The sequence below is a fragment of the Cheilinus undulatus genome, linkage group 18 (genome assembly GCF_018320785.1).
Source record: "Cheilinus undulatus linkage group 18, ASM1832078v1, whole genome shotgun sequence".
In the NCBI taxonomy this organism is placed as follows: Eukaryota; Metazoa; Chordata; class Actinopteri; order Labriformes; family Labridae; genus Cheilinus; species Cheilinus undulatus.
In genome coordinates this window covers 25,187,765-25,198,775 of record NC_054882.1, presented here as the reverse complement: position 1 = coordinate 25,198,775, position 11,011 = coordinate 25,187,765, and the positions used below count along the sequence as shown (strand labels likewise).

The 11,011-nt window shown below is 37.0% G+C and overlaps 1 protein-coding gene across 2 annotated transcripts in view; it reads right to left on the bottom strand.

The window, feature by feature from the left end:
- Positions 1–1,482: 1,482 nt before the first annotated feature.
- The window catches only part of pgfb (placental growth factor b), a 31,045-nt gene continuing 21,516 nt past the window's right edge, over positions 1,483–11,011 (bottom strand). The window contains exons 2-7 of one of the 2 annotated variants that reach the window (XM_041813429.1): positions 10,157–10,193; positions 6,277–6,479; positions 6,099–6,178; positions 4,047–4,076; positions 2,948–3,010; positions 1,483–2,849 (exon numbers count right to left, since the gene is read on the bottom strand). In XM_041813429.1, the coding sequence (XP_041669363.1) occupies positions 2,828–2,849; positions 2,948–3,010; positions 4,047–4,076; positions 6,099–6,178; positions 6,277–6,479; positions 10,157–10,193 (435 nt within the window). In that variant the 3' untranslated portion in view covers positions 1,483–2,827. The remainder of the gene's footprint in view (positions 2,850–2,947; positions 3,011–4,046; positions 4,077–6,098; positions 6,179–6,276; positions 6,480–10,156; positions 10,194–11,011) is intronic. The other variant, XM_041813428.1, reaches the window with a different exon arrangement.

Below are 11,011 nucleotides of genomic sequence, written 5' to 3'. Positions count from 1 at the left end.
CGGCGGAAGTAAACCACTTCAGCGTATAACCGCCACCCTTTGGTCTGGAATGATTACTGCATAGGCTTACAGAATAACACATGCAGCTGCATATGCATTAGAGCACTAGTTCCCAACCTTTTCCAACTCAGGGCCCACTTTTAAGTCTCAAAAATTTTCACAGCCCACCTCAGAGCACTTTTTTTTAAATTGAACATAAAGGACTGAACTGAACACAGGAGAAACATGTTGGAAGCTTGCAATACCTTCGTGGCCCACAGGTTGGGAATCACTGCATTAGAGGGAAAAAAAACACCATTATCATATTCTTTCCAACAATCCTGTATTTCTTAAAAACTCGAATACAAATCTCATGATCTTATCTTCTCTTGGTTTATTTAACATTTCACGAATACTATTTTTTTTACTTCAATATTCTTCAATCGCTCGCTTTCTCTAATATAGACTTACTTTCTGCATTCCATAAATATATGTTTTCTTCCTCTCCACAAATATCACATCTACCATTCTCATGTTTTCCCATTAGAAATGTTTTATTCAAACCTGTAAGTCCTAATCTCAGTCTTGTAACTATTGTCTCCTACCTCCTATTTATTCCCACATGTATAAATCTGCCTAGATCAGGCCATCCTCACAAACTGAGTGACCATGCAAGAAGTAGACTAGTGAGAGAGGCCACCAAGACACCCATGACTACTCTGAAGGGGATACAAGCCTCAGCAGCTGAGATTGGAGGGATTTCATACAACAACTGTTACCAGTGCCCTTCACCAGTCAAACCTTAATGGGAGGGTGGCAAAGAGAAGACCACCATTGACGAAAACTCAGATTACATCTCGACTATAGTGCCAAAAGGCACGTAGGAGACGCCATGTTGAAGTGGGAGAATGTTCTTCGGTCTGATGAGGCCAAAATGGTGCTTTTTGGCCATGCTTAGCATAGACACCAAACACTCCACATCACCACAAACGCACCATCCTCACTGTGAAGCACAGTGGTGGCAGCATCATGCTGTGGGGATGCTTCTCAGAAGCTGGCCCTGAAGAGCTTGTAAAGGTAGAGGGTAAAATGAATGCGGCAAAATATAGGAAAATCCTGGAGGATAGTGTTATTCAGTCTGCAAGAGAACTATGACTTGGGAGATTTATTTTCCAGCAAGAAAATGACCCGAAACATACAGCAAAATCTACACAGAAATGGTTTAAAGACAACAAGATGAAAGTTCTGGAGTGGCTGATTGAAAACCCAGGTGATCCAAATAGACTTTATGAGTGCTGTGACTATGACTATGCAATCATTTATTTACTATACATATTTTTATTTAATTTACATTACTTCATAGAAATCTGTTTTCACTTTGACATGAAAGATAGGTTTAAAAAAAAAAAATGTCAAAAAGCCAAATGATATTGACCATGATTGATTTATAAAATCAACAAAAGTATATGCTTGTATATTGTTTAAAGAAATCACACAAGTCATGCATTCAGCAATAAGAATTTAATTACAAAATAAATATTTAAATGAAATAAAAAATACAAACAAAATGGAAAGTTATCTTTTACACTTTCATTGATTTTCTTTGTGTAGTACACTGAAAAAAAGACAAACAAAAAAGCACTTTACATAACTACTTCAATTGAACCTCCCTTACTTTCCAAAAACAAAGGCACCTGTGTTGTGTTCATGTGGGATATTATGTCACTGAGGTCAAAATGAGCACAGAAAACCTACTGTTTTTATATGTGTGAGATCTTAACAACCATGTTAGAACAAAAAAGTAATTGCTATTGATACTCTTTAATCTGGGATCAATTCCAAATGAGCACTGCTTAATTGTATTAATTATAACTGTACTGATCTTTAAATCAGGCTAACACTTCCTGGTGTGCTTTAACATAAGTGGATTTGTCTGTGTAATTGAAAAGCTCAAGGTTTCTCAGAGTTAAAGTCACTCACTGGTTATATCTACAGTTTCAATCCAGAATGGATTCAGCAATGAAACGACTGTTATAATATAAAGTAGGTATGAATGACAGTGTATCAAACCCTCCACAACAACAAAAAAACTGGAACAGATCCTAGAGAATAATAATTTTTTTTTAAACAGTTTTAAAATCATAGCCTTTAAAATGTCTTTGGTCATGCCTTGAGTTGAAAAATGTCTGATAAATATTGTTTTATTTAGGTTTGAACTGCCGTCAAACTCATGTCTGGTCACCTTAGCTGTGCAAAGAGAACTGATTTCCCATAAGGCTGATCATGTGACTGAAAACTCCTATCATATTCATATGGTTAAAGTAAAAACAAAACCATTTATGTAGAGTGGTTTTAAACACTATTTCTATAAACACTAGAGGGAGACATTTCATTCTTTCATGTCTAAAACAGCAGTTACAAATGCTGCCAAGGCTGCTCTGATATTTGAACAATGCTGGTTCCTTAATTTTTGTCTCTGTATTAATAAATATTGGCTCTAAACATGTGGAATCACTTTTAAATACCAAAGAAATGAGCAAATTAAAATAAACAACACAGTAATAGATAAAAGAAGTCACTGGTCTGTTTGGTTCTACATTGCACTGGCTCCCAGGCGTGTCCATTGCGTCACGTGTGTAACAGCAGTATTTCCACAAATCAAACACACTTCCTGTTGAAGCTCTGCCTCGTCAAAAGGTGAGCTTGTCACCAACACAACCCAGCAGTTTGAGCCTCTGTTTGCAGGCACAGTGTTAGTGGATGAGCGGAGGAGACTCTAGGTGCTGACACTGGGTTGGAAATAAAAGATGAGCCCCGCTGCGACAGGAGGTTTGGGTTGCCACTACAGTTACCTGCGAGGGATCTGGCATCTAAACAGAAGGCACACATAAAGATGATGCTTTGTTAATTTAAAGTTATGGTGCATTACTTATGATGTGAATTCCTTTCTCAAAGACTTTGCAGGCACCTGTCACAATCTTTTGTTTTTTGTCTGTCTTTTCTCTTCCTTCCTCTTCCTCTTTGCCTTTTTCTGCAAGAGGAAAAAATATCAACAATTAGCTTCCATTCTCTGAGACAGGTATTCATATACAGTGATGTGAGTACGTTTTAGGCATGCTGGGTGCCACGAGTTAATCACAGGGCCCGATGTGCCCATGGGGGGCAGAATCAAGCTCAATACATGTCAACACTGCCAAGGTCAAGCTCGACGGTATCTCTTTTTTCCAGGCTTTCCCTGTAATATGCCTGGAGACTGCCAGTAGTTTTAGGGCCCAAAGGACATCCACAGCATGACCAGGGGCTCTTGGCAACCCTACGTTCCGCCCAGATGGTACCATAGGCCCGTGGTTCTCAACTGGTGGGTCAGGACCCAAAAGTGGATACATCCACGCATTTTATTTTACTCCATTTTGTAGTGAAAATGGGTACATTTAAATGTTTTTCTCAATAGTTGAACACATTTGTCTCCTTTTCTTGCAATAACAAAGCTGATTTTTTCTATGATAATGAGGAAATTTCTCAAGATCTCTGAAAATTGGCAAAAAAAGTTTAATTGTGAAGAAATGGGGTGTAAAACATCTGATTTTCTTCTGTCTTTTTTTCATTTGTATGTTTTATTCTGTATAAGATCCAAACTGCAACACTATTCAGTCAATTTAAGTGCTTTTTTTTCTTTGTTTTACATTTTTTTCTTAATTTTGGGTCATTGAGGAAACTGGTGGGTCCTGAGGCGAGATCACTTGAGAACCACTGCCCACACCATGCTTACTCACCACATCCACCCCTTGCTCCTCTCTAAGTGTGGACTTGGTTATTTTTTCAGCAGATTATTTTTCCCCTGGGCAACATGCAAGGACATCCAGAGCTTGACCACGGTTCACGGTTCTGTCAATCCACCCTCTCGCCCAATGGGGCCCTCAAGCATCTAATTTGCCTCATCTACGTCTTACTTCAGCCTTAATTTTTGTTCCAAACATGCCTAAAAGTTCTGCACAGCACTGTAACATATCTGTAACATAACAAAACATATATTATTATTATCAATACATTAGATACATTCTTCTTACCTTTCAACCTTCACAATGGGTTTCTTGACTCTGAAGAAAAAAAAATATATAAATGCATTAGAAAGAACATCCAGGTGCAATATACTGAGCAGTCATTAGCCAACCCTGTCTCCAAGAAATGTTAATGCACTTCTGCTTGTTATAATAAAAAAAATTAAATGATGCTGCGTGATTTTGACTTGCTATTTTTCCTTCGAAGGAAGTGATATATATTATTAGGCATAGATAAATCCCATAGAGGAGGGCAGAGATGGATGCCAAACATGCAGACTGTATGTGTCATGAAAAGTAACATCTTTTCAGTTATTGACTTTTTCATGAGTTGACAACAAAACTGTCCTAAACTGATGTTTGGGGCCTCATTAACCCATTAAAGCCTGAAAACACAAATTATAGCCAGAAAATTCTAATTTTTTGGAACTGAAATTATTATTTCACTTTCTACTGAAATCCAAAAAATCAAAATTTTTATAAAATTTAACATAAGTATTTTTTTTTATCTCATTTGATACATTAGGTGTTTTTTGGTAACTGATAATCCACTTGAGGGCATTTTTATCATTTATCAGATTGTATTCAGAATTTTTTTTTATTAATTTATTGATCATATTGATTAGATAGAGGTATCATAAAAGTACATATCAAATAGCATACAACAGGCTCTAAGGGGTTAAAATGTATAATATATAGTATTTTCACACAGAAATGTCTACATTAATTAAACATGAGTATACTCCTATGCTTCTCGTGTGTATTTCAGTTGAGTTCTTATATTACCTCAAATATTTTGAACTGTTTTCAAAGCCAGAGAATTATTTATTTATTTTTTTAGTTGTAACATGCCATGTCTTGTCACGGCAGGTGCCACAATAGACAAGACATGACAATTACTGCTTTGGAAACTTTGAATGTTAAGTTAAAGACAGCTTACACAAGGAAATGAAGTGAAACCACCCTTTGCCTCTGGTGATGAAATTTACATTTTGTTCATTGAATCTGGCAGGTTTAATGCACCCTTAAAAGATAAAATAGAAAGGATGCATTCATTTTCAAGAAAAACTTAAAGTTTTTGTGATTACAAAGTTTTAAATTCTAAAGAAGCGAACTGAGAATGTTTTAGTTATTCATTTAAACATTGAGGGGGTTTTGCTGCAGACCCTCTAGCAGAGGGAGATGCACCTCTTTAAGGACAAAAGTGATATAACTTGCTGTAAAATGTTTAAGAAGTTTTTTTTAATCAACATTATAGACTTTCATAGATAAAACATAAAAATGGTCAGAGGTCTAATCCTGGATTAAATTCTGTATGGACCTGTTTAACAAATAGTTAAGTTTACTTTAGTGAAAGCTAATGTAGCTATGTAACTTAGTTACGTAGCTCAGTTAGCTTTGTTAGTTTTAGCTATGTAAGCTACATAGCTATTATAAAGTAAAAAAAATTGGGTTAACGAGATTTACAAAACTGTAGAAGGTGTACAGTCTTCAATCCCATTACCTACGTAGCTTACCTAGCAAATGTAGCTTCGTTAGCTTTAGCCTTAGTTATGTTAGCTGGGTTAGAGGGTTTTCATGGAGGACAAGGCTTTTTCCTGTAAGAAGAATGTTTACTCTGCTTTATTAAACATTTTGTAAACAGGTCTTGCAGGTCAGGATTTCCATGTTTAAATTTTGGCATCGTTAACCCTTACCTTAACCATAATTCTTCAAATTCTTACCAAAAATTAAAACTTAAGGAACTCGAAAATTTAGTTTTTTTTCTAGTAAATTTACAACTATATATTTTTTTTCTTAAATATATTTTTTACTTGACAATGAAGAGCCCTTATACACAGTCATAGGAACGTTAAGTAATAGTCTAATTGATTGTTGAGACATTTTTTTGCAGCCCTTTTGATAAGTGACCTGAAAATCAAAAAAGGACTCAAACATACCAGATTAGTTTGCTGTCTGACTCAGGATGCCATGGTAATAAAAATATTGGCAATCTGTATTGAAGAGACAGGGTTGGTATTTGAGTACTTTTATGCTATAAATTATTTTTCGTTTTCTTACCTACATTCACATGTCTGATGCTCCACAAATGTCATCTCTACATATTCCTGGCCCGGCTCCGATGGCCTGATTTTCAACAGCTGAGTGGTAAAACAAAATTAAATTGAAGCTTCTATGGTGCATGAAGAAATAGATCAGACAGATTTCGCATAGCTATGCACCTTTTTCTTTTTTTTACCTGCATGGTGACATTTGTGGTGTGAGTGGGATGGCACTCCAGGTTTTCATCCCCACAGCAGCCGGCACACCTCACCAGCGGCACACAGGAGGGGCTGTAGATGTGCTCCACTTCTGACGGGTACTCCTGCACCACCTCCACCAGCTTCTCTATGGTCCTGCAGAAGCTGCGGCCCCACACCTCTTGGAACATCAATACTGTGGCTGAGAATAGGACAACATATCTATTTTTGTGTATATTTCAAGTGTACTTTCACAAAGCCTGTACTGAAAGCTGGTAGCAATGGCTGCTGCAGGTGTAGCAGTAAACTCAGATGTAGCAACTGTACAGTGGCAGTTTTATCAGAACTGGACCACATTCACCATCCATCTACAGTAACAGTTAGCAGCCACAGCCATGGTTCACTCAGGAGCTTTGCATGCCCACTATGTTATATGTTTCAGAAAGAAGACAGAAGGAATGATTCAATTACCCTCCAAGATTTTTTTTCAAAGGTTCTGCCTTTTCAAAACACTTTCAGTGGGTAGTTGCCCAGATGGATGCAATGGATATGTGGAATAGTCTATCTGGTGTGCCAGGTTATATTTAGAAGGCTTCAGACCGGTCATCTTTGACGGCCTTTCTCACAGACCATTCATCTGAGACGCCATATATCTTAGAATGGAGATACATGTTAAAACAAAAAAATAAAATCAGATTAAACTTGAGGGTTAGGGTAAGGGCTACGATAACAGTCAGGACACCAAAAGGTAAAAGTTAAAAATCTGACCTGCAAAGCTTGATTACTAAGCTGAGTAAACAGTCTGCTTACAGGAGAATATTCTACTACAGTAAGTGAAGTGAAGCTTACATAGGTATGTAGCATAAGCTATGTAGATAAAAGAGCTACGCAGATAATATAGCTAAAGCTAAGCTGCTATGTGAGCTATGTATCTACATTATCTACGTAGCGAAGTTAGCTTAAGCTCACGTTGCTGAAGCTCTCATTGTTGAAGCTAACTTAGCTTTTGATAACAAAGAAACGTTTCTAATGTAGCTAACATAGCTAGAGCTAATCTCAAAATGTAGCTATCTATATAGATATATTATCTATGAAGCTAAATTAGCTTTAACCATGTTTGCCAAAGCTCATGTTGCTAAAGCTAACTTGGCTACATTGGCACATGTGGTAACATTAATAATGTAGCTAATGTAGCTATGTTTGCTTTAGCTAAAGCTAATGGAGCTAAAGCAAGCCACCGTTCATGTAGCTATTTCTAAAACTGGTCTAAATGTAGTTTTATCCTGGATAAGACCTCTGAATGTTTACTCTATTTAATGATAAAATTTTGCTTAGTAATGTTTACGATGTTTTTTGTAAATGTGATGGCCAGACTTTGTTTATGAATTAAAAAAAATCTGAAACATGTTGTAAAATGACAGGGTTTCCTTTCTGAGATATACAGTCTCTCAGATGAATGGTCTCTGAGATTGGCCATCAGAGGTGCAGCCAGATCCCACTCTCAGAAGGGGAAAAAGACAAACATATTTGCACTTTTTAAGTCAAACTGCATTGCAAATAATGCCAAATACAGAGAGAATCAGCCATTTCTTTAATAACCCAACAAAAACAACTTTAAACAACGCTCACAGAAACATAAAACCAGTTGCGATATGCCACTGTGTATCCTGTTTTCATTTGGAAGTAAAAATTGTTTGTATAATGTACAGTACGCTTTCCTGTGGGAGTATATGTGTAAAAGTGTCCCAGTTGCACAGTCTGTGGGGGAGGAACAGGGACGACTCTGGCAGAACAAACAGAGGACGAAGAGAAAACAAACATTGGAAACATGGCCATGAACAGAGCTCTGCCAGAGCTGAAGCTGGGCTGCCCCGCGGGCACCTCTGGGACTGCGGTGACCCCCAAGGTCACTGAATGGAGCCTGACAGCACAACAGCTGTTTATGAAAGCAGACGGGCCGGGAGGAGACGACTGAGGAAGCAGCTACGACGGAGGAGGAGGAGGCCGTGAACTGTAATGTTGTACAGCACACAGGGCCAGTTCACTGACCAGTTCCAGCTCCTTCAGATGGCTTCTCTGGCCTTCTTTTCTTAATAAAAGTCCCAGCTTTACGCTTTAGTCATTTCTCTTCTAGCAGTGTTAATACTACAGTTTAGGGCTGTGTAAGAGCATCATGAAAGGTAGGTGAGTAATCGCTAAAAGTCAGGTCATGTCTGGTTGACAAAGTAACAGAAATTTCACTTCTTGCCTGATGCAGAATTTTGTTTCTCAACAGTACGTGACAAATGCGCTATGAATGACTATGATTCAAAGGTATTCAAAGGGCTTAGATGAATCAGTCTGGTTTACTTAAGACTAACTTTAGCCACAATACACACACACACACACGAACTATGAACACAATTTGGGTGGTAGGATTGCCATTTCCACTCCTCTTATGTTTGGAATAAGTAAGAGAAGCTAGATCAGAGACTTTTTTCGTCTTTTACAATGGTTTTGAATACCACCATCATGATGTTATCTACTCTCCTCGTGACTTTGCGTGAGTTCATGGGTAATCAGGCAGTGAATAAGAGTAAATCATAGCTACAGCCAGAACACTTTGTGTGATGCTTGCAGCCCTGTGCTCTTAAATGAAGGAGACAACAAAAAGGAAATGACTGTGAACTTTTCCCAGTGTATCAAGAAGAGAATGATATGGACTAGCAATTCCTGAAATGGAACTTGAGTTACTTATGTGTTAAAGTGTAGAAAATAAGCCTAGTTAGCCTCTTGGTCAGCGTCAGGATACATGTTGCTGACTTTAGGTCAGGGTGTCAAAGTAGACAGAAAATGCCAGAAAATTCAGCTATGTGGGTCTTATTGAAGTGGGACATCGTGGAGGCATCACTGATTCTGTCCCACTAAAAGAGAGTTTGTTTGCCAACATTTGATGTTCTATCCATGGGTGTTAAGGCCATTTTTCAGGCCATTTTTTTTGGTTTTCTTTTTTCTAGGATATTTTGACTGTGTTAATTCTAGCAACATAAATTTTGGAGGGTAGGTTTTTATAAAATTGAAATTTGAAATTTTAATACCAAAACCTGTGTATGCATGCTTTCATCCTGGAGTCATGCTTCAAATGTCATGCTTTTTTTTCCTGGTTTCCTACAGGGGCACTATTGTAACAATTTATTAAAATAAAAAAAAAAAAACACATTAAAATAAAAGTTGTTGATCATCTGAAACATATTCAGAGCTGTGATAATCTCCTTTAAAAAATCCCATTTGCATGTAGTATAAGAAAAAAAAACTTTTTTTGCATAAAAATGAGGAAAATCAATATTTGGTATTTATGTTATGTCTGATCTTGATTTTAAAAATTAATCCAAAACTTTTTATTGTAAAGAATTTTTATTGCTATTAATGTCTGGCATCCATTTCTGGCCCCCAACACCCTGAGTGTCACAATTTATCAAAATATTAAAATAAAAAAAAGATAATAGATAAAAATCAGACTTGTTGCTCATTACTGAGACATTCAAGGCTGTGATAATCCCCTTCAAGGAAATCCAATTAGCACATACATAGTTTATAAAAATATCCAATGTTTTTTGTTTGTTTAAATGATAAATATTAGGAGGTGTTGCACTTAAACTGTCATGTAAAGGGTTTATTTCCCCCAAAATAATTATATTTATGGTGAGGTCAGGTTTTGATTAAAAAAATGTATATTTCTTCAGGTAGTGAAATAATAATCTGTAAGTTTTGAGAGAACCTGTAGTAATAACCACAACATGAATGCAGAAAGCTCCGTCTGTATCTGTTTGCGTTTCAAACACAGAGCATAAGTGAGTTTTTACTGCCAATGCCAGTATTCTAAAAAGTGGATATTCTTACCTTCTGTTGTGCTGTTTATGCTTGACAAGGGTAGACCCTGTAAAACAGAACAGAAAGTAGCTTAGAAGAGGTCATTTAAAGTCAATATCTCTTAATCTCTTTATTAGATGTCAATAAACAGATGAAGAAAAACAATAATTTAAGTCAAGAGAAAGGACTGGATCATGCATTCACACACTCATCCCATAATATTATACCCAAAGAGGCTTCATCAGGAAAAAGAAACCTACATAAGTCAGTAATTTGTTCCCTAGTGGTGAAAACTGGAAGTACAGTTATTAAAAGCAGGCCCTTACACCTTCTTTTTCCATCCTGCAGTGGGAAATCTCTCACAGGCAGCAGATTCACTCTCTCATATATATCACGTTCCTCTGTGTCCAACTGTTTAGGTTCAAAACCTGTTTCCTGTGGTGTAAGATTCATCTCTGTATTTATTTTCCCGTTCATGCCCCCCACCCCCTTCACCTCTCTGTCTTGATTTTTTCCCAGCATCCCATGATAAACAGAGGGCATTTCTCATTGGCCTAGAAAAACAAAAAAAAACCTCCAGCTGACTTTTTCCTTTGGAGAGGAAATGGAAGTTTGATGAAACGTCAGGGAAAGTAAAAGCTGTGTTGGCAAATTTAACCTGCTTTGGCAAATCAATATTCAAGGTTAAACGAGCGATTACAACATGAGCTATAGAACTCCTCATTACACCTCCACCACTTTCAAAGTGGGAGCTGGCAGGCATTTGTTTTTCAGGGCGGATACAGATACCGATTATTACTAGTTTGTTAGACAGTTAACCAATATTTGGAACTGATATTTATTATGATGAACAAAATTTACGCAACATGGCAAAAGTAAAATGAC